Here is a 24,953-nt window from a genome sequence, read left to right as displayed (position 1 = left end):
CCAATGGCAAAGGGAGGAAGCCACAGAGGAATTTGAAAACAAGAAAGGAATTTAAAAACTACCATGTTACTTAATTGAGAGCAAATGTAGGTCAGTAAGCATGGGATTAGTGCATGAATAGGACAGTTAAACAAACAAATGAACATATTTCCCACATGGTACGGGTTTCAGTACAGATGGATCAACCAGATATTTGTAAAGGCAATGACGGTTCCATGCTGAGTCAGCAGCTGGCACAAGGCATCAATCCAATCTTCAAACCAAGACAAAACAAAACCTGTGCAAGTCAATATTTCTGCTCTTCTATAAGCGGATGTGTGGGAAGTTAAAAATGTAACATTTGCACGTTAGGTCATTATCACTTCCACTTCCATAGGCAACAGCAGAAGTGACAGAACACACTGCTTATTCTGTTGCTAACGTTTAAATTACACAACATATTAAAACCAAATGTATGTGGGCTCACGTTAAGCTGCTTTGCGCTGGTGCCATATCAGCAAGATACTCTGGAACAGTTTCTTTTGCAAGCGGCACCTTGTGTTTACATTTTTAAATCCAGCTTTTTTCCAAAAATAGGTGCAGTTATTCCTCAATATGCAAATATATGAGGAAACAAAGAACGGCAGATGCTGGTTTATACCAAAGATAGACACAAAGTGTTGGAGTAACTCAACTGGTCAGGCAACATTTCTGGAAGAAAAGGATAGGTGACGTTTTGGGTCAGGAACCTTTTTCAGACTGTACAGGTTTTACACCAGGGTAAGATATCTAGATATTTAATACAGAGTGGAGCTCATATACAAGAAGCAGGGAAGTCTACAGTGGGTTTTAACATGTTGTTTAATTTAAATGTTAGCTATAGCATAAGCAGTGTGTTCTGTCACTTGCACGGGATGCCAAGAAGCCTCTTCATTTACCTGGGGAAATCTGGAACTGGGAGAGTCGGCCACAGAACCAGGATATGGCTTCAGCCCTTCTGACTGAGAAGGAGACATTTCCTTTCCCAGGTTACTGCAAATCTTTGCACCTCTCCACCCCAGAGAGTTGTGGAAGCTCTGGGGTGTTGAGAATATTGAACACAAATATTCTTGCACTTTAGGTTATTGAGGAATTCAAAATGGAAAAATGAATTAAATTGGTTCAGGGTGACCACTCTAATCACCTCACACTCACCCTCAGGAACTATCAAGCTTACTGCCAAGCAACAAGCCAACAATAAACAGCTACCTAGGGGTGAAACTAGATCAGCAGCTGACCTACAAGCAACACCTTGAAGCTCTCCGTGCTAAAGTCTCGGCATGGAACAACCTCCTGCGTTGCTTGGCCGGATCATTATGGGGCGCCAGGACATCTACTCTTCGAACCAGTGCTCTTGCACTCGTGTACAGCGCCGCTGAGTACCCCGCCCCAGCATGGTGCCGCAGCGCTCATTCCAGCAAGCTAGACACCACCCTCAACGACACCATGCGGATCATCACCGGCTGCCTACGCCCTACTCCCACGGTGCTCGCAGGTATCGCACCCGCCAAGCTTCACAAAGAGTTCTTCACTCATAGGCTGGTGTGCAAGGCCCCATCGGACGCCAAACATCCTTTGCACCACCTCGCCCAGGATTCACAGCAACTGGGACCTCAACGCCTGTCATCTCATCACCCTTTCTCCCGTCATGCAGCGACCCTCTGTGGCTCCAGTTTCAACTTACTAGGAGCGTGGAGAACCAGCTGGAAACAGACATCGCGACCTCCTCAATTCACTGTCGCACCGAACACCACAGCCCCACCCGGTTCAGACATGCCCCGCAAAGAGTGGGTCGCCCTGAACCGGCTCCGCACAGGGGTCGGCTGGTTCAATGCCAACATGCATCGTTGGGGGTTGTGTCCATTAGCAGCCTGCGTGTGTGGAGCAGACCAGCAAACAGCGCAGCACGTCATTTTCGACTGCACTGTCCTCCGTCCCCCTGGTGGAGGGGTAGACCTCACGGCCCTTGACAACAGCACATTGCACTGGCTACAGCGCCTGGAGGGTGTTACATAATTTCTGCTGCCTCAAACGTAACAAGAAGAAGACAGCTAGCAAGAGGGAGAAAATGCCACCAGGTCAAGGGCTTCACTGTCACACCACTCGGTGGAAGCTGTTCAGGACAGTGTTCAGGCTCACTAGGCACCGGTGCATTTGCAGAAGCTCTTGAACTGTTCATGTAAAATGTCACTCCCACACGGTCACCAAGAAGTCTACTCGACTGTCCAAGAGGAGATTTGTTAACCTCTCCCCCTCCCCACTTGGGAAAACTGTCTGCCCAAGATGACCAAGTATCATATTTGAAAAATCCTTTTACCTGAATGATGCCAGGACTAGGGGGTATTAACTGCAATGAGAGTTTGGATTGCTTTCTCTGGAATGCAGGATGTTGTGGGGAGACTTGATAGAAGTATATAAAGTTATCAGAGGCAAAGATAGGGTAGACATGTAATCATGTATTGTCTTTCCGATGTCTGGTTAACACACAACAAAAGCTTTCCACTGTACCGGTACACGTGACAATAAACTAAACTGAAACAATCCGAATATTTTCACACGATGGAAAAAAAATCAAATACTAGGTGGCATAGCTTGAAAGTGAGAGGGGCAAAAATTAAAGATGTGAGGAGAGTGTATTTTTTTTTTTAAACAGACGGCAGTGAATACTTGGAAGACTCTGCAGGGAATGGTTGAAACAGATACATTAACAGCATCTAAAAATCTTTTGAACGGGCATATGGATATGCAGGGCATGGAGAGATATGGGTTATATGCAGGTAGATAAGTGATGGTCTTGGCATCAGGTTCATTGTGTGCTGAAGGGGCCTGATCTTGACTAATGTTCTCTGAAATTTGCAGGAAAATCAAGTTAAGTGCCCAATGAAACAATGTCTGTCCATTCCCGCCAGATATGTTGCCTGACCCACTGAGTTACTCCAGCATTTTGTATTTTGCTCACGATTCCAGCATCTATGGCTCCCTGTATCTCTAAATAATTGACTGGTAGCTATGGTGGAACCAAATGATTTGCCCACATTGCATGGACCACCACAGGGCGGCACGGTGGCGCAGTGGTAGAGTTGCTACCTTACAGCACTTGCAGCACCGGAGATCCGGGTTTGATCCCAACCACGGGTGATGCCTGTACGGAGTTTATACGTTCTCCCTGTGACCGTGTGGGCTTTCTCCGAGATCTTCAGTTTCCTCCCACACTCCAAAGATGTACAGGTTTTAGGTTAATTGGCTTGGTATAAATGTAAATTGTTCCCGGTGTGTGTAGGGTAGTGGTAATGTGTGGGGATCATTTCCACACTGTATCTCTAAACTAAACTGTGGCATTTCTATGCAGAAAAGGTTTGGTTATGGAAGATTGTCCACCTTAGTTTGGTTAATCCCAGTGACATATATTTTTCTCTGTTTTCTAAATTTAGCAGAAAAGTAGTAGCAAGCAGAAATTAGACAACACCTGATTTGTTAAAATTAGAATGCTGTAATTGCCTTCCAAAAATATTTGAAGTTAAAGTACATCACTTCAGGCAAAAGATATTTCAGAAGTTGCCGGGTTTCCTGAAATAATTTTTTTCAGGACAATTAAATATAATTCATTGGTTGGCTCAAAATATCAGACCGCACTGATATTCCTCTAAGGATTCTCGACTCCACAGCTGATTAGTTCTGAATTAGTAGAATGTAAATGAAATTAGTAGACAGAAAATGCGCCATAGAGCCTTTTATAATTCATATTCTGCAGTTCGAGAACAAGAATTCTGTTCCAGTCATCCTGTTGCTAAAAACATCCCATTGTAGCTGAAATGAGAAACTGCTCTCAAACTGTTTGCAGTTTAAAACCATGACCTTCAAAGATGCAGATAGAATAGCATGGCTTTTAGATTAATAGATTTTCATTCCAGAGCTCTAATGAACCAGAGACAAGAGTTCAAATCCCACCATGTCAGATGGTGAATTTAACTTCAGATATTTAAATAATCAAGAATTAAAAGTCAAAATACTATTTGTGACCCTGAATGATTGCAAAGAAAATCCATCCGGTTTGCAAGGGACTCCGTGGGCACAGCAACATAATCATCGTTGGCTGCCCTCTGGAATAGCCGAGCAAACCAGTCTGGTCAAGAGCGATCACGGAGACGTAATCAATGCTGGTCTTGCCCACATTCACCAACTTAGGGATGTGTAAAACAAAACAGAGATTGAAGTTTAACACAAGGGCAGAGCTTTGTACATTCAAAGGCTTTGAGTGACTTATTTACCCCCGAGGCAGTGTGCTTTCCTGTCACTTTCTGCTTCTTAGTTCAACAGATTTAAAGTTGGATAGACACAAAGTGCTGGAGTAACTCAATGGGTCAGACAGCATCTCCGGAGAAACAGGATAGTTGACGTTTTGACTCGGAGACCTTCTTGAGGCTCCTGATCCGAAACGTCACCTATCCTTTTTCTCCAGAGACGCTGCCTGACCCACAGTGTTACTCCAGCACTTTGTGTCTATCTTTGGTACAAACCAGCATCTGCAGTTCTTTGTTTCTAGATTTAAATTAGGTTTTGCATTTACTAACGTGATAAAAAAATAGTAGCTGCAACAAGTTTCTGCAAAAGCCAATTCTGATATTCGGGTTATAAAAAGTGAATCATATTCAAAATGTATCCACTAAACATTGACTGAACAGCTTACTGCCAAGCAGGTTATTGAAGCACAAATAGCCACTACAGTAACTCAGATTTCATGCACATCACTCAATTAACAAATTAAAATAATGTGCACAATGATTAAATCTCAAAAAAATACAATCTTAAATTCTAATGTAACCCTGACCCATTGAAAATGTAGACAAGAGCAGCAGTTATTGACTATAGCTCGGATAAAATTCACCGCCTGTGTCAAAATATCCATCACATGCATCAAAAGATTTAATAGAAACCAACAAAAAAATACAGCATACGCTGGAAATGGGGAAAAAAAAAAGCAGAAAATGCCAGAAATATTCAGTACATTAGGTAGCATCTGCGGAGAGAGAAAGAGCTTATGGATTTAGGTGAATGACCGTTCCCCAGAACTAGGAATGTTTGTGATAAACAAGTTAAAATGCTCGGAGGAGAACGGAACGGAATGTCAGCAACATAATTGGGATTGGGAAAGGTTGGGGATGGGATGAGCGAGAGAAATTAAAGGTTGCAACAAGAGCGGGAAATGGATGCAAAGCCAACAATTTTCTATGAATCGCATTTTAGAACAAAGTTTAAAATCTTGAAGAAAGGTCTCAACCTCGAAAAGCCACCTATCCATATTCTCCAGAAAAGCAGCCTGACTCAGAGTTACTCCAACATTCTGTGTTTTTCTTTTAAAATCTCACAGCAGAGCAAGAGGGGTTACTGCCTTGCAACGCCCGAAACCCAGGTTTGGTCCTAAATTCGGGTGCTGTCTATACGGAGTTTGTTTTTTTTTTCCCCCATGACCACATGGATTTTCTCTGGGTTTCCTCCCATAATCCAAATGGGTGTAGGTTAATTGGCTTTGATAAAAATTGTAAATTGTCCCTAGTGTATAGGATAGTACTAGAGTATAGGGACCGCTGGTCGGCGCAGACTTGGTGGGCCAAAGGGCCACTGTATCTCCAAACTAAAAATAATTTCATTGTTCCATTGTTGGTACATATGACACTTAAACACACTTGACTCTTGAAGTCACATTAAATGTTTTAAAGCAATTTTATTCTGCCAAATTATCATATTCTCCAAAATGACATTGCTTTCTTGGACCATCCTTAGGAATTCAGCTGCATAACAGTGCAACATCACTTTTCTTAAACCACAACCTTCAATATATATTGATGACATCCATAATGACACCACGGCTCCAAAGTGGGATATGCATGTAGTGATGAACACAGCATGAGAGACATTTCCATATTTCCTCACGGTTCCATTTCTATCTCCCATGTAACAAGTTATCTGGCCACATTCCGGACCTGGCCCATCCCCAACTTAACATTGCCATCACCAGCAGTCTGCCAAAAACGTTAATAAATGTGTACAGGTGAAGATAGAGAGATGAGTGTACAAACATGCTTCCGAAATAAGCCTCGTGCACACACAACGGTACATGCACCCGTGCCCCTATTGAACTCTGCATGTCCTAGTTAATTAAATTGCCAGCTGCTCAGTGATTGCAATATCTCTGTTTGCAAAGCCCTACACGTCTTTAGGATAAGAGCAGCTATTTCCGAATCAGTAGCTCCTTATCAGCTTTTGAGGATTTGGTAACTGTGCCAAAAATAGAAACAGCATAGTGATAAATGTAGGAGAGTTGGAGTCAGCTGCACATTCATGGTCCTGGAAGCAAGAAAATTTGAGAATGGGGATTCTCAGAATGTCACGAGGCGGATGAAATGTAATAGGATTTAATGCAGCAATGACGTGAGACATACAATTCAATTTACAGCACTTTCTAAAAGTGGAACAAAATCTTAAGAAAATTGGGAATGTATGCACAGTGCACTAGTATTTAAATATGCAAGGTTAGTTTCTGCAAACCATTTTATTAGTATTTGACTTGAATAAAATGAAAGGCTTAAGGCTGGAACACCATCAGTTCAGTGGAACTCAACACTCAAAATTTATCAAACATAATTTCAGAATTATTTTAGAAGTGTAAGCTATTTACTGCATTAGTGTGTTACCACACTGTACAAAATAAAGTGGGAGTGTCATTCATTGAACAAAGTGTGAATTACATGCATTTAGTTAAACTGAAATTAGCAAAACATCTGCAACAAATTTTTCCTTTGCTTTTAATTACACAGCCAATTGATGAACCAATGTAAGAGAAACTGTGTGCGGCTCAAGGTCATAACCCAGACCGTATCCAAATACACCTGTCTTGTTATGGGCTAATGTATCCCACCATCTGCAAGATTACCTTTTTTTTTAAAGCAGACATTAATGCCCAGTCAAGTTAAGCATTCTTCACAGTTGCTTTAATCCACTGAAAATTATTCCATTCTATGCAGAATTACACCTAGACAGTCACATTTTGAAACCTGATTTTAGCAGATAACATGAACTGCTAAATTGCTGCAGTTAATTAAGTTTGGCTACCTTGCATTATTGGATACCGCGTAATTCAGGTTGGAACCATTAATAGCTACTTTCTTAGAGTTGTAGTCTTTGGCCATTTTATTAATATCTGGGTTATACAGCATTACAGCACATTAAATAAATCACACGAACACATTCTTTGCAGGAGTTACTGCATTCACCTGGTTTAAGTTGCTCAGTTTCATCAGTAGTTGAAATAAATATTTCTACAAAACAAAGATTGAAGCTTTTAGAGAGATCAATACAACAAATCAGAAGGAGCCATTTGCAATGCACTTCCTTAGATGGGATATTTGGTTAAAGTCCTGTTCTTGGCTCCAACTATTCCAAATCCCCTCTTAAATGACCACTGCCACTGTTTATATTTGTATCTTATCCTGGTCCAACGATCAATCATTGCCCCAAGTAAATAACTTGACCTAATCCCCTCCTTGGAACTCCACGTGGAATTCAAACTGAAGGGAAGAATAAAATGCTGCAGGGTCAAAGGTTTGGAGCCTTTGTGGAGTTCCTTTCTCATCGACTGGATAATAATTATCCACAAGGGAATTCTTCCCAGTTTTCTGCCCTGCTTGGTCTGCAAAGGCATGGAATTGTTATGCTCATAGTCACATGCTGGCAAATATTATGTACCCCAATGGCTAAATACAGTAGGTAGACACAAAATGCTGGAGTAACTCAGTGGGACAGGCAGCATCTCTGGAGAGAAGGAATGGGTGAGTTTTCGGGTCGAGAACCTTCTTCAGACTGAAAACAGTATAAATACAGTATCTTCTACGGTAAAATACCGATTAAAAAAAGAATACCTTTGACTTTTATTCATGAACGTCAGTGATTGATGGTCAGCATGGACTCAGTAGGCTGAAGGGCCTGTTTCCACATTGTATCTCTGAAATTAAAAATCTACTTCCATGGTGCAGTTGGTAGATATCAATATTACCTTAATCACTTAGCTTTTCCAATGCCTTGTGATAATGATAGGACTTTGCTAACTTCAGCAGCATCCCCATCATTTAAGGATTGAGATCACATGTTCATGGGATCTCACCGTGTAGGGGAGAGAAAGCCAGGTGCCTTTGACAACTTGCACTTCTTGTCATAAGATGCATGATTCAGTAACTGGGCTAAACTGATGAACTTACTTTTTTGAACGCTGAATGGCAGAGTTCCAGTATTGAGAATAGCAGCAATGTGAACATTGGCAGACAGCTCCCACACACTCAGCCACTATTAAGATAACCTTTGTGGAGACTACTTTCGGCACACATTCAGGCAGAACACTGGCACTACTCAACATAGTTGCGATAGAGAAAGGCTGACTTTCAGGATGAGGTCAAGGTCAACAGTTCCCATTGCATGGTTATGCCTCACTCATTTATGTATGTGTTAAGAAAAGATGCTGCTACTGCTATTTCAGATCTGTTATAGACAGTGTAAGAAAAACAAAAAAAGTGATCATAGAAAGAGAGGTAGGAAAGTATGTTGCGAATGGGAATAATCTTTGATGAGACAAATTTGGTCGAGGTCAATAGACAATAGGTGCAGGAATAGGCCATTCGGCCCTTCGAGCCAGCACCACCATTCAATGTGATCATGGCTGATCATTCTCAATCAGTTCCTGCCTTCTCCCCATACCCCCTGACTCTGCTATCCTTAAGAGCTCTATCTAGTTCTTTCTTGAATGCATTCAGAGAATTGGCCTCCACTGCCCACTGAGGCAGAGAATTCCACAGATTTACAACTCTCTGACTGAAAACGTTTTTCCTCATCTCCGTACTAAATGGCCTACCCCTTATTCTTAAACTGTGGCCCCTGGTTCTGGACTCCCCCAACATTGGGAACATGTTTCCTGCCTTTAACGTGTCCAACCCCTTAATAATCTTATACGTTTCAAAATTACAGTGTATCCAGGTCGGGTTGGTGCATCGAGGACAGGTTGGAGGCTTGGGGTTGAGACTCGGGATGGGCCACAAAGGATGGGCTCAGGCCGAGATGGACGGGCTGCGTCACCGAGAACTAAGGGGGACCTGGCGTGGAGGGGGGGGGGGGAAGAAGGGACGAATACATTGTAACTTTGTTAGTGCCTTTGAGGCAAATCTTTTGCGTGCTTTGTATGCATAAACAAAGAATTTCACTGCACCTAGCTAAGTACCATGACAATAAAGTATCATCAATATCATCAGTTGATTTCATAAAAGTGGGAATTGCAGGGAGAGAATATTAATGGTCAGCTCAGTGAACTTAATTTGATTTTTTTTTTAAAAAAGGGTAAAAAAAAGTTTTAAAGAGTACTTCAAACATTTATAAATATCCACGATTGAGCACAATATCAAGCCATTTAAGGCACCGCACAATATCAAGCCATTTAAGGCACCGACCGCTATGAGGAGTGGATATGCTGGAATGATGCAAGATAATGTAACTCCTTGCATTCTCTTTCTCAGATATTTGGGGACACAGTCTCTTCGCTTTATCAGCAGACAGCATGCAGCAACATTAAAAACATTAAGCCTGCCAGTAGTCAGGAATAGCTATTTTCCTCAACTTCAGCTCTTGAGGGAGATATTACAAGGAAATCACCTTAAATGTAGAACTCACAGCTGTGTATTCCACTCACGTCATATGAAATGGATAACAGTCCAGAGAAAGATTCGTCCTCAAACAGAAGTCAAGCTACTTTTACATTAACCATTACACTTAGGAATTATTACCCATATTAATAGGCACATTGACACAGCTGGCAGATCTGCTACCTCACAGTCTTTATCTCGGCTGCTGACTGAATAGAAGTTTACACTTTCTCCCTGTGACTCGGAGAGGGGAGAAAACCCAGGCAGATCACGGGGAGAACGAACAAACTCTGTACAGACAACCACCCAAAGTCAGGATCGAACCCAGGTCACTGGCGCTGTGAGGCAGCAACTCCACCACAACACCACTGTGCCACCCTCTGTAGTTGGCCTCGATAACATTCACAGCGCCTCTTTCCAAACTATTCAAATAGACACATGGCACCATTATCTCCCATTCTAAAAATTGGAACATTAAGCGCATGACAACATGTTTTCTTCAAATATTTATTATGCGTCTTTGTTGTAAACTAAATATAGGAGCCCACAAATATAGTACGAGTTAAGTTTCACTATTCCACTTTAATTAAACTCTTGTCATGAAGCAAATTATGTCGATTCATGGTAATAATTTTGTGAGCTACAGGAGTTCAGTCATGACAGGCACAATCCTCGCCAGCAGAGAAGATCCATTGTCCAACCCAACTACATAAAGTTGTTTCAGCAGGGTAGAAATGGAAAAAGCTATTTCTTTTGATGTGCAGTCAAGAAATGTGGAACTCCCTGTGCAAAAAGTTGGGATAAATTGCAGCTTGCAATGATTTTCTGGTGTTCACTAGGGAAGTGGAACCAAGACGACTATACTAGCCTTAGCCTCAGAATAGAAGGACGTACCTTTAGAAAGGAGATGGAGGAATTACTTTAGTCAGAGGGTGGTGAATCTGTGGATTTCATTGACATGGCCTCCACAGTCATCTGTGTCAATGTATATATTTTGAAGACAGAGATTGACAGATTCTGATTAGTAAGGGTGCCAGGGGTAATGGGGAAAAGGCAGGAGAATGGGGTAAAGAGGGAAAGATAGATAAGCCATGATTGAATGGCAGAGTAGACATGATGGGCTAAATGGCCTAATTCTGCTCCTATAACTTATGAATGAGACGAAGGAAAAGGTTTGCCATGCTTTAATTGATGGACAAAAATAGGCTCAAGGTGACCTATTGAAAGGCCTATTCTTTCTCCTATGGATTTTTTGTCTCGTGTATGTACTAGAATTGATGAGATTCTTCCATAGCTCTCGTAATAGAATACTTATTGATCTACGGATAACCAATTCTTCTTTTCTAGGTCCCTTTCAACGTTTGAACAATTCATCCTCCACTTGACTGCATCAGCAGCCAGACATCCAAGTTCAAAGGCTCTTCAGTGAAATGATTCTCTTTGCGGGTGGAAGGTTAATGAGTTGCTGTATCCCAGCCAAAAAAATATTATTTCTAGCCTTCCATCAGTCTTTGTCACTTTTAATTAAGGCAAGGTTACAGATCCTATATCTAATTGCAAAGCATGGATACAAATTGCTTGAAACTTTGCATGAAGATTCTTTTAAGTTGTTTCTCTTTGCAATAATGGTAGAATATATAACTCAACTACTAAAGCAGAAAATCTGTAACCACCCATTATGATCCTTTGGTAAATTGTTGCCTTAAAATTTGTTTCGCTGCAAACTAACAAGAAATTATACTATGCACACCAGATTTATTTTTTCACCAAATATCTTTTTTTGAGATATTTGGCCTTCTGGTTTTGAATTAGCAGTTGCCAATTCTAGTTGTTATTGGGCAATCTCTTTCAATTTATTTTTGAAATCATAACAGAATATATGAGAGGACTCAAAATCATGGGCAAAATATCATTAAAGGCATCATGTATTAAAGAGTGGAAAGTCGGATTTTCTTCTTGGCCTTTCTTCTCTTCCTTTATCCAAGATTCCCAGAATTCATAAAAGATTCTTGGAATAAGATTCTGAAATGATCAATGAGCTCCTCTGGATGCACATCAAACATTCCCAAACATTTATTTTCCTCTAATCACGAGTTGCTGAGGTAAAATTCACCAAGTACTGACTCAAATAGACAGAAAACTAACAATTAGTCTGCAGAAATAAGGCAAACACATTGCTATCTGGTTGTTATAATGTGCAAGCAGGAGTCCTGCTTAGTTAATGAGGCAGTTCAGAATCCATTTCATTAAATTAGGGCAATTTTATTGAAAAATGATTTTCACGTGGGATCCACTAGTAAAACACTGATGCGATGCCCGGATTGAAACTGGCCCTGGGTACCTAGTCTAAAGCATGCCATACAGAGCCAGCTGGGTGGTGGGCTCAACTTGCACAGTTCAATTCCACTGACTTCAGAAACAGATCACAATTATTTACTGCACTCCTGGATGAAGGGTTTACTGCCCGTGTTAGTTAAGGGTTTCAATTATGTTATTTTGTTATCAAAACAGGAGAATGTCAGGCATGAAGCTTAACCAAATTATGAAAATTCACTATCTCATTTAATTTACCAATAGATATCCTCTCCACCACACAATCTGCTAGTCAGAAGCTTGAGAAGACATTGGTGGGGTAAATCCAGAGAAAACCAAAGTTTTTCAAAAGGATAAAGGGTATAAATTTTGTCAGCTGCATCAGTCTTTGGTGCCGCCTCAAGAAAACAAAATGCTATTTTGGCCCACATTCAATATAAAGGAATGGATTTGTTAAAATTGTGCCAGGGATAGCCATGCAGAGCAGTAAGCTTTTGTAGCTGTCTGCTAGGTGCCATTAAGAAGATTTTCATGGCATTTTTGATGCATGGTTAACCTAACACCCTCTTTCAATAGAGATCATCTAATTTAGAGCAAACAACCTTATGCAGACTATTGAGCACTACTTCAAGGAGCATCACCTCTTATGGTTTGTTCGTTGCTGGAGGCTTGAAGAAAATGGAGACAATGTAACCTTTCTGGAACATCTTAATTCACCAACAATTATTCTGTACATTCTCTCATAAAAGAGGACTTGCGGTCAAATTCTAGCGCTTAAAAGGAGTCAGAGGAGAAAGAAGAGAGACAAATTGCTGGAGTAATTCAGACGTTTCATGCGGAATAGTGCTCAAAGGGTGGCTCCATCTACAAAATATAGGTCATTTAGTTTGACCCTACTCCTGCTTGGTTTAGGACAGAAGGAAAGATGACAGGAAAAATACAAAGAGACAAACATCGATAAAAGCTCCTTACCTTTACAGGTGAAGCATTTGAGGTGGAAGTGACTGGATTGGACACGCAGCACTTGTCCTTTACATGGGTCTCCACACTTGAAGCAGCGGATGGCTAGCTTTTCTGTAGGCTGGTGCGGATCCTGAGGGTGAGCCACTGTCGAGAAGCAGAAAACAAAACATCATCTTCCTGCCTCAACAATTCTTAAAATTCAACTCAGATTTGCCCCACCTGCACCCAATTGATAAGAGCAGCAGTCTACATAAATCACGTGTCTACTGCCAGGCACAAATGGTATTTATTTTTAGTCGATCATTTTGTATTTGGCTCTTCACGGACGCGTTGCACAAGATTGTCAAATCATTAAAGGGTCTTAAATATTGCAGGGAACATCATTTGCAGGTGATCTAATTTAAAAATATATTTTCAAATTTAAGTTAGCTCACGTGCAAATGACTATGAGATTTTCCAAAAGTATCTTATCATTTATTGGACTGGAATTTAAATCTAACTTGGGAACGTAAAAGAATAAATGGAGATTAAGGAACAAATAAAAAGGTTTTCAAGCATGGTTGACATTTCCCATCCCATCTATCCCTCGGGTAAGAAGAACCAATTCCTTGGCATGTGCCAGGCCAGATGGTCGTTGGTTCCCTTCCCCAAGGGGATTTAGGGCCAGATTTTTACAACAATCCCACAGCTTTCATGGTTATTATCAGGTGCCAGGGGCACAATCTACAAGATTTATTGAGGTAACTTGCACAAGATTCCACTATGGCATCTTGAATTCATAAGCCATTGTCAGGTGCCAGTGATTACCAGGACCAAGCAGAATTTGAACATTAATACTCATCTCAAAAAGCCAGTCATGCTGTAAATTCTGCACTGGCGTAAAACAATTGCGCATTATTTCTTGATATGCGACATCAAACGGAGAGATGTTTATGGTTTGTCTAACAGTGCCAGAATGTCTGGGGAAGATGGTCGTATATCAGTTTTCTTTAAAGCCTTTTGCACGTGAAACACAATGTCTGAAACATAAGGAAAGCAGGATCTTCCCCAATGTCAAGCGGGTCAGCAATAGCTAGAAGCAGCTGGCAGCAGCCCTAAAGCTCCCTGCACATATCGAGCAAGTACACATCAAATTTCCTGCATTTGGCTCTGGCTTGAAACTGATCCATGCCAGTAACTTAGTTATCTGATCCAAAATTCTATTACCTTCTGACACTGTACCAAGAATACAGAATAAGTCATGGAAAGATAATATTTAATGAAGCATTTTGAAATGTATCAGCAATGCAGCTTGGATTGAAAAGATGAAAAGGTAAAGAGAAAACAACAGGCACTTCGAGCAAAGCAACAGGTTAGACCCAGTATATATTATTCGGAGGCACAGATAACCGATTAGTAGCCACATCAAGATTCATTCGATTCAGGGGAAGTTAATTTTACAATGATGTTAACTTTCCACTTATGCTGAACAAAGAATAAACTGGATAGTAATAGGTTGCTAATTCCTCTGAACTGGACATGAGCTGCACCATCTCAAATTACCTTTATTATGAATCAGGAAGGACAATATTACAAATGGAGAAGGACATTATGATGAATCGAGAAGAACATGTACATGCACAATTACACACAGATTATTTGCCCTCAAGGCAGCTGGTGCAATGCAAGCTGCAGGAGAAGCCTGCACTTATGACCTTATAGGAGAATGGTGTTAGGAGGGAGAGATAGATCAGCCATGGTTGAATGGCGGAGTGGACTTGATGGGCCGAGTGGCCTCCTATCACATTTGAGACTACAGGAGAGGTCTACACAATTATAAGTTTCTGTGCACCTGTCACGACCTCAAGGCTTATCTACCTGCAAAATGGTCACCCACCTAAACATTTTCATCTCATCAATTGCTCCTTCCAGAAAAAGTACTTTAAATTTCAGCACACACTGAACAGCTTGGAATTGGCAGTTTTCCAGGAACTTTGACGCTTTTTCACGAAGGGGCCCGGTAACAGTAAATTGTGCCTCAACATCTTCACAAGGCCATAGCACATCCAAAAAGGTAGTGGTTTGTTTGCAACACATTTATGCTATTTACAAGTACCATCTATACTACTGGTGTAGACGGAATCTTCAAAACTGTGGCAGTGTTACTTTGCTGAGAAGCAGATGGATTCTCCTGTACAATAGGATCATGGTATAAATACACACAAATATATCAATAGATCTTCATGTTAAATATTGAGAAAAGCAAGAAGATAGCACAACATATTCCGAGTTCTGAGGTTCTTCCACAGCGAGTGAAATGGAGCTTTGAGCACCAATTCGCATTGGTGTGGACTGAAATTTGTGTCACACAACGACAACAGCACCTGATATGGGGGATCTATCTGGCAAATTAATGGAGGTGCCAATTTGATGTGCCAAGGCCCCCAGTTTTGCAATTGATACAATTGCAATCAGTTGAACCTAAATGTGACTTAATTGAACTATAAATCAATTTTGGATCATGAACATATTATCCTGCACTTTAAATCTTTGAATAACTGAAAGCTTTAGGAATATTGTTTGACTGATACAAACTCTAATGCATGTGAGATGAAAGAGAATTTTTTTCTAGCAAAAAAAATAATGTTGTTGTTGTTTTTGTGTTTTTGTGCTGTTCCTCCAATTTGCGTTGGGCCTCACTATGACAGTGGAGGAGGCCCATGACAGAAAGTCTCTCCATTTGTGAAAATCAGACTGAAATTTGAACAGATGTGGTTGGTCAGTTTTCAAAATGCTTCTTAATAAATTGCACTGCCAAATTTAAATGCTTTACTCCTCAGGTTAGCAAAGGGGCAAATCAATATGTGGACTAGTTTTTAAATATGATAATTAATGTAATATTTAACACTCATGAATTAAGCAATGCCTGAACATTGGATATATAGTTGAAAAGTAATCAGATTTATGTTCTGCATCACTTTTAAAATAAAATGTTGTGGAAAATAAAACTACAGTTACTAGCTCTGCATCCAACACCCGTAGCCTGGGAAACTCATCAAGGACTCTGGAATATTTTTTAAACGTCAGAGAACAAAGGTTGTTGTTTGCCTAGAACCTGGTTCAAGTACGTTTGGCATCTTGCAAAGTGAGCAGACCTATCACTGAAGAAAAGGGCAATGGATTTTGTTACCCTTCCTGGTCCGAGTAGCTCCGTTGGAAGCTGGCATGGAGGGTAAAAGAATACCCAGTGCAGATCAACTTTAGAAGGGGGCTTCAAGGGTGAAGTGTGTTTAATTGTCATGTCTACCAGCAACAGAACAATAAAATTCTTAATTGCTGCAGCTTCAGACATCCACGAATGGAAGAACAGATAGACATGCAATAATCAATAATAACAATGATCAGTAATGCAATGTTAACAGACCATAATAATGCAAAACCAAATTATGTAGTGCAATCAAAAAATCCACAATAGATCATAATCACAATAGATCATAATTGCTAAGGTAGGGTGGTGGTTAACATTAAGCTAAACATAGCACAAAAAGTAAGGAAATTTGTGTTTGGTAGATTATTTCTTTGTTGTAACAATGCTTCTTGGCAATAAATCTTATACCGTTGGAAAGCCTGTTTATTTTCCTTTTAAATGGTGCCACATTTGTAAGGAACATGCATTTGTTGGATGAGCAGCAGAGCTGAGTATATGGGTTGCGCCCACGAAAAATTTGCCAAATCTTCTCTGCCAATTGCAAACAGCTTATTCTGCTGTTGCTATTGACTCTCGTTTTGAGCTTCTGGTACCCCCAGGTGCTGACAAGAATGGGATGCCATCCCACAACAGTGTGTGACCAGGCTGGTGACCAGCATGAGGAGGAGGTGCCAGGCTGTTATGGCTGTGTATGGTTCTTCCACACGCTACTGTGGCTCCTGTTTATTAAATGAATAAATTGTTAAATTGCCAATATGTCTTGTTTCTTCAGACTTCAATCATCCAATCCACCAAACAACACCGAACAAGAGTCAATGGCAGAATAAGCTGTTTGGCATTGGCAGAGAAGATTTGGCAAATTTTTCATGGGCGCAACCCATATACTCAGCTCTGCTGCTCATCCCACAAATGCATGCTCCTTACAAATGTGGCACTATTTAAAAGGGAAATAAACAGGCTTTCCAACGGTATAACATTTATTGCCAAGAAGCATTGTTACAACAAAGAAATAATCTACCAAACACAAATTTCCTTACTTTTTGTGCTATGTTTATATTCAGAGCCGGATGGTTTCCGGGAAGAAGCTATTCTTGAACCTGGAGGTCAAAATTTGCTGTCTCCTGCACCTTCTTCGTGAAGATAGTAGCAAGATAAGAGTGAGGTCAGGGTGGTGTGGGTCTAGGATAATATTAGCCGCCTTTTTGAGGTAGCGTGTCCTGGAGATCCCTTCAATGGTGGGGACGCAAGTACTCGGGATAGATCAGGCAACGTCCTCCAGTTTCGGCAGCCTCTTTCATCCCTCGGCATTCAAGTTATCGAACCTGGTCATGATGCATGGACTCAAGCCTTGCAGATATGGAGACCTACCTCAGTATGTGAAATAACACGTACCACTAGGTGACAATTTCATGACACCATTTTAGAGTATGCCGACTGGAATTTCGAAGCTCGCAGTTTTATTTTGTATCAATGATGTCTTCAGTTTATTCCGTCCCTCCTTTCCACACTATCGGTGAGCATGGCCTCCATGGATCGGTAGTCCAAGTTATAATATTGCAGCAATTAGCTTGGTCCAATTATCCCAAAATTATTTGGGAGATTTGACTCCTTTACTCAAAATGGTAATTTTAGCAAAAGTACAATTCCTTTGTCCAAAATCCATCTCCTTAAAGGAGAAGGAAATGCAACAGCGCTCTTCGGTATTGATTTGTCAGCATTCAATACCAAAAGGAACATACAGGAGTTTTGGTTTGCTACTTACTAAGGACTGAAGCAAAGATAATTACATTGAAGTCTCACAAAACCTCAGATGCTAGAATCTTGAGCTCAACACAAACTGCTGCCTAACCCACTGAGTTTTTCCAGCAGTTTATAATTACTTTGAACTCTGCACCAAGCAGGAACTGAGCTTTTTAAAGTAACTGCTACTCTTCTTGAGATGTGCAGTAGACAGAAGAGAAATTATCCAAACCACTGAACCAAAAAAATTACCCATTAATCTGAAAAAGATATGAAAGGGACATTATTGAATTACCTGTCATTCTGCATCAAGCGTGAATAGAACTAGATAGAGTTACTTATTGCTCTGATTCAGGCAAAGGGAATTATTTATTAGTCTGAACCAGGGACAAGTCGGGGAGCATAAAATTACTTGACTGGAGCCATGCAGGAATTGTTAAACTACAGGCATTCCCTTCAGTGCAAAGAAACAAGTCACATTGGTTAATTTTGCTTCAAAACGTTAATTGGCACACAATCTACTGCACAATTCCCTTTGAAGTATTTTAATCTTTGGTCTAATCAGATTGTGCAATGATAAATAGATTGGCTTTTAGATTTTAACAAAGAATGCTTCATTAAGAGTATATACTGTAGTTTGCATCCGTTTTCCATGTTAAATTCCAGGTCGTGTGTAAGCAAAGTGCCAGAAATCTCTTGACTGCTATATTACATTTGAGAAACATCTACCCATTGATTCATTTAACATTTATATCCAGTATGCTGCAGAATCATATTCCCTGGAGATGGGTTGGCTGAATACAAGAGAGAATTTGTCAGCTTCTATTAAATCAAAGATGATTAGCTTCTTTTATGAAGATTGGCTTGCAAAATTAATGCACTAAGATTATTGCAAAGTGGAGCCATAACCAATTTTGTACATGCTAACTCCCAACTATCTACCACTCCCATTCCCAATGAAATATTGTGCCGAAGCTCATCATCCAAGGGTCACTTCCCAAATCTTGCTTTTTATTACCGTATTTAACATATTCCCCTTCAAATGTTAATCCAAGGAAGAAATGTGTTTTGCGAAAGAACTGCAGATGCTGGTTTAAACCGAAGATAGACACAAAATGCTGGAGTAACTCAACGGGACAGGCAGCATCTCTGGATAGAAGAAATGGGTGACTTTTCGGGACTGGGTCTGTAAAATAGAAAAGTTATTGGTTGCTGTATTCCTAATCTGCCCAGATACGCAAGACAATATTTCATCCCCCATTAATACCCAGCAAGCATAGAAAAAGTATGAACAAGTAGTATTGAAAACATAGATTTTTTAGAATAAAAATTGTGACAAAGATTGCAAACTTTAGGTGATATATTTACAAACACAAAGTTTGTTAAGACTAATGGGACTGAAGGGTAATAAATCCCTTGGGCCTGATGGTCTGCATCCCAGGGTCCTCATGGAGGTGGCTCTAGAAATAGTGGATGCATTGGTGATCATTTTCCAATGTTCAATAGATTCAGGATCAGTTCCTGTGGATTGGAGGATAGCTAATGTTATCCCACTTTTCAAGAAAAGAGCGAGAGAGAAAACAGGCAATTACAGACCAGTTAGCCTGACTTCGGTGGTGGGAAAGATGTTGGAGTCAATTATTAAAGAGGCAATAACGGTGCATTTGGATAGCAGTAAAAGGATAAGTCCAAGTCAGCATGGATTTATGAAAGGGAAATCATGCTTGACTAATCTTCTGGAATTTTTTGAGGATATGATAAGTAAAATGGATGAAGGGGAGCCAGTGGATGTAGTGTATCTAGACTTTCAGAAAGCCTTTTATAAGGTCCCGCACGGGAGACTGGTGACTAAAATTAGAGCACATGGTATTGGGTTAGGGCGTTGACATGGATAGAAAATTGGTTGGCAGACAGGAAGCAAAGAGTAGGAGTAAACGGTTTCTTTTCAGAATGGCAAGCAGTGGCGGGTGGAGTGCCGCAAGGCTCGGTGTTGGGGCCGCAACTGTTTACCATATATATTAATGATTTGGAACAGGGAATTAGAAGCAACACTAGCACGTTTGCGGATGACACAAAGCTGGATGGCAGTGTAAACTGTGAAGAGGATGTTAGGAGGTTGCAGGGTGACCTGGACAGGTTGAGTGAGTGGGAAGATGCGTGGCAGATACAGTATAATATAGATAAATGTGAGGTTATCCATTTTGGCAGCAAAAACAAGGAGGCAATTATCTCAATGGTGTTAGGTTAGGTAAGGGGGAAGTGCAGTGAGATCTGGGTGTCCTTGCACACCAGTCACTGAAAGTTGGTGTGCAGGTACAGCAGGCAGTGAAGAAAGCTAATGGAATGTTGGCCTTCATAACACAGTAAAGAAGGCACAGCAGAGACTCCACTTCCTGAGGATCCTCAGGAAAACCAACCTGCAGGAGAAGCTCATGTTGTCCTTCTATCGCTGCTCCATCGAGAGTGTGCTGGCATACTGTATAACCACATGGTATGCCAGCTGCTCAGAAAAGGACAGGAAGGCCCTTCAGAGGGTCATCACGACGGCCCAGAAGATCATCGGCTGCTCACTGCCCTCCCTGGAGCACCTGTTCAGCCTACGCTGCCTCAGTAGAGCAGGCAAAATAATAAAAGATCCATCCCACCCCGGCCACCGTCTGTTTGTTCATCTGCCCTCTGGTCGACGTTTCAGGTCGATCAAATCCCGAACAAACAGACTTAAGAACAGTTTTTACCCCAGGGCCATACGAGAACTGAACACTACCTTTGCACTAGGCAACACCGTTAAAAAATCTTGTACTTAATATAATTGTATTTATGTATTTATTTGTTTTTGCATTTATTGCATATATGTTTGTACGCACCGTCTGGATTGGCTATTTTTTAATTTCGTTGTACTCGTTGCAATGACAATAAATGAATATTATTATTATCATTATTATTATATTATTATTATTATTATTATTATTAAGAGGATTTCAGTATAGGAGTAAAGAGGTTCTTCTGCAGTTGTATAGGGCCCTGGTAAGACCACATCTGGAGTATTGTGTACAGTTTTGGTCCTAATTTGTGGAAGGACATCCTTGTAATTGAGGCAGTGCAGCGTAGGTTCACGAGATTGATCCCTGGGATGGCGGGACTGTTTTATGAGGAAAGATTGAAAAGACTAGGCTTGTATTCACTGGAGTTTAGAAAGATGAGATGGGATCTTATGAAAACATATAAAATTATAAAAGGACTAGACAAGCTAGATGCAGGAAAAATGTTCCCAATGTTGGGCGAGTCCAGAACCAGGGGCCACAGTCTTAAAATAAAATGGAGGCCATTTCAAACTGAGGTGAGAAAAAACTTTTTCACCCAGAGAGTTGTGAATTTCTGGAATTCTCGGCCACAGAGGGCAGTGGAAGCCAAAACACTGGATGGATTTAAGAGAGAGTTAGATAGAGCTCTAGGGGCTAGTGGAATCAAGGGATTATGGGGAGAAGGCAGGCACGGGTTATCGATTTGGGACGATGAGCCATGATCACAATAAATGGCAGTGCTGGCTCGAAGGGTCGAGTGACCTCCTCCTGCACCTACTTTCTATGTTTCTATGTTTCTAAATTTTTAATAGTTTGGAATTACATGTTAAAGTTTTGAACATATCCATGGGTAATCGTAATCTATCTGAGCAAGAATCCCGAAAGTACAACTGCCTGAATTCTGAATATTTATCGTCAACTCTTCTGGAGCAGTGAAAGATCAGAGGATTGAAAAGTAGACTTGGGCAGATGGGTGAGGAAGGAAGAACACAGCCATACCAAAGTAAGGCACCGATTATAAACCATGCCTCCTTTACACGCGCTGCATATAAATGATCTGGAAATAAATATTGATAAGTTAGTTAGCAAGTTTGCAGACAGCAGCAAGATTGCTGGAGTTGCAGACAGTAGGATGTAAATCAACTGCAGAAATGGGCGGAAAAATGACAGGTGGAGTTTAACCTGAGGTGTTGCACTTTGGGAGCTCAAATGTATGAGAAAGCATAGAAGTGCAGAGGGATCTTGGGGTCCTGATCCACAGCTCCGAAAAGTGGCAACACAAGTAGATAAGAGTGGCAAAGGCGACGAATGGTATGTCCACATTATCTGGTCCTGGCATTGAGTACGAGGGTCAGAAAGACATAATGTAGCTTTGTAGGACATTGGTTAGGCCATATTTGGAGTATTGTGTGCAGTTCTAGTCACCCTATTACAGGAATGATGTGGAAGCTTTGGAGAGGATGCAAGAAGTTTTCCAGAATGCTGCCTGGATCAAGAAGAAGCAAGGAGAGATTGGACAGACTTTGATTGTTTTTTGTTAGAATGCCAGAGTTTGAGGGGTAACTTGATGGAAGTATATAACATTATGAGAGACATAAATGGGGTAGTCAGTCAGAACCTTTTCCCCAGGATGGAAATGTCAAAGACCCGAGGACATAGCTTTAAAGATGACAGGGGCAAAAGGAAAGATTTTTTTTCTAAACAATCATAAGGCAGCAGATGCCTGGAATGCATTGCTATGGGTACTGGTGGGTGGAGAAATGATAAAGATGTTCAACAGACTAACAGATAAGCTTATGGAAATGCAGGGAATCCAAGGAAATGGATCATATACAAATAGCTGAGATTAGTTTAATGGGGCATCATGTTTGGCACAGACAAATTGGGCTGAAGGGCTGTGCTTTATGTTTTATATAATTACACATTAAAATAATAAAAATGCTACAACAATTTCATTATGATGTAAAAACTATAAAATTAGGTAATGGAATTAAAAAATTGACTGCAAAATTAATAGAAATGAGTGATCATAGAAATAGCATTACTGTCATTACAATTTAAGTATATATATATATACAGTCTGAAGAAGGGTCTCGACCCAAAATGTCACCCATTCCTTCTCTCCCGAGATGCTGCCTGACCTGCTGAGTTACTCCAGCATTTTGTGAATAAATTGATTTGTACCAGCATCTGCAGTTATTTTCTTATATATATATATATATAGATATATATATAGTATTTTATTATCTTGACAAAGTTAGAAGCATTTAAGTTTGAAAACTAAATTACATTGCTACTTTTCTATTTTAACAAAATATTAGATACATCACAGAATTTTTTCAAATGCATGAAAAAAAATCTCAGGATTTTTTTTTTCTGGATGTACTTTGGACTGTGCCCAAGTCTTTGCACAGCTGAAAGTGCGATCACTTCCTCTTCAAGGCTTTTCAAACAGTACATCATATTGTTCAGTTTATCAAAGCAGCGTTAGACTTGCCAGGGTCCTGAACAGCAAATGATGTGCTTTCCTGTTATTGCGTTGTTGGCATTCCTGTAATGAGACATTGCTTTGCCCTTGTCTGTTTTATTCATTATCCAAAATACAAGGAACTTGATGCGATACTTCCTTGAAAAGGACTAAAATATTGATTTATGATTGAACAAATTAATGTAAGTGGTCACAAAATAAAGTGCAACTAGTTTAAATTACAGTTTATTTAATGACAGTGTATGCACATCTAACACAAAAAGAGTAATTCCCTTTAGAATCCAGTGTAGGTTTGTGCATTATCTCAGTTTTATCATCCATTTCTTCACAATTATTTTGTAATAATTTACAAGAAAGTCATTCAGTCTCACATCACTCGGTATTAAGAAATGCTTCATGAGTAACAGCTATTCTGTTTTCACTGCTTAAAAACACTCCTTCGCTACACCAGAACGGATTGGGAGCTTTTACTGCAGAATTAGATCATAGTTGATCTGCTGCCTAAAATCCATTTTCATAGCTGATCCCCTTCTCTGGAAATACATAACACAACCTTGAGTGTATAAAATAACACAGAAAATAACTCAGAATCTAAATTTCCCTTTACCAAAGTCTTAAATGGACAACTCCCTATCTTGAAACAATACCCCCAAAATCTGGATTCTCCACCTTGAAGCAACTTCTCACTATATCTTGCATCAACCCCATTCAGAATTTTGCACATCTTTGTGAGATTCTCTCATTCACTGGGGTTTAGTAGAATGCCTGCTTCAAGCGATCTTTAAAGGATAACCACACATCTGGGGAATCCATTTAATGAATCCAAATCAAAGAAATAACAAGGCAAGTATAATATTGGCAAGTATATATATTTTTTTAATGTAAACCTGCGTCTGTAGTTCCTTGTTTCTCCATATTATTGGTATGGTATAATGTCCAAAATTGTACCAAGGTGGCTCAGCTAAAGACTGCTTTTTTCCTTGTGCAGAAAATACAAAGACAAAAGGAAAAGTTTAAAAATACACTCCTCACATTTCTAAGTATTTTGCTCCATGACATGCAGAGTTCTGCCTATTTTGAGTCCTTGCATATTATGAAATCATGTTAATTTAATTTCCCGAACAGCCACACGCAAACAACAGTTCACCTGCGGCACCTTAGGGGCACAATCCAACAGTGGTATCTGTACCAGTAGGTCCACTTGCAGTGCACGAGTGGACTTCAGGCAAACATTAGCTTCCACGTTTCCAATTCTCAGCCTGGATACTGCTTGTTGAGCCAGCACCCACTTAAATCTGGTGAGCATACATTCAGACAACTGGGAGAAATATGTCCGAGAGATGAATAAAACGGAGCATTTGTTTTAAATATTAAATTTAGTAGAAATTATTTTAATTGTTAGAGACAAAGAGTGAGATTTTGTTTGAACCTTGAGCCTTTTAATATCTTAAACTTTATTTTTTGGCAAATCCCGTGTTTGCAAATGTCAAATACGTTCTCAACCATTCAGTTTGATAGCCAGCAAGCCCCGACGATGAATATAGAGATCTTAATATAGAGATATAGCATGGTACAGGCCCTTCAGCCCACACCGACCATCGGTCACCCATTCACATTACTTCCACATTATCTCACCTTCTCATCCACTCCCTACAGATTCAGTGCAATTTAATTTACAGGGGCCGATTAATCTAGTGCTTCTTTGGGATGCGAGATGAAACCAGAGCACCCAGAGGAAACCCACGCAGTCACATGGAGAATGT

General features: G+C 40.4%; 1 protein-coding gene across 3 annotated transcripts in view; it reads right to left on the bottom strand.

Annotated features, from left to right (window-relative positions):
• Positions 1–24,953, bottom strand: part of ablim1b (actin binding LIM protein 1b) — a 255,966-nt gene that overhangs the window by 143,570 nt on the left and 87,443 nt on the right. For all 3 annotated transcript variants that reach the window (XM_078413455.1, XM_078413457.1, XM_078413456.1), the window contains exon 2: positions 12,984–13,118. In XM_078413455.1, the coding sequence (XP_078269581.1) occupies positions 12,984–13,118 (135 nt within the window). The remainder of the gene's footprint in view (positions 1–12,983; positions 13,119–24,953) is intronic.

Source organism: Rhinoraja longicauda, chromosome 16 (genome assembly GCF_053455715.1).
Source record: "Rhinoraja longicauda isolate Sanriku21f chromosome 16, sRhiLon1.1, whole genome shotgun sequence".
Classification (NCBI taxonomy): Eukaryota; Metazoa; Chordata; class Chondrichthyes; order Rajiformes; family Arhynchobatidae; genus Rhinoraja; species Rhinoraja longicauda.
This window is presented reverse-complemented; position numbering and strand designations above follow the sequence as displayed.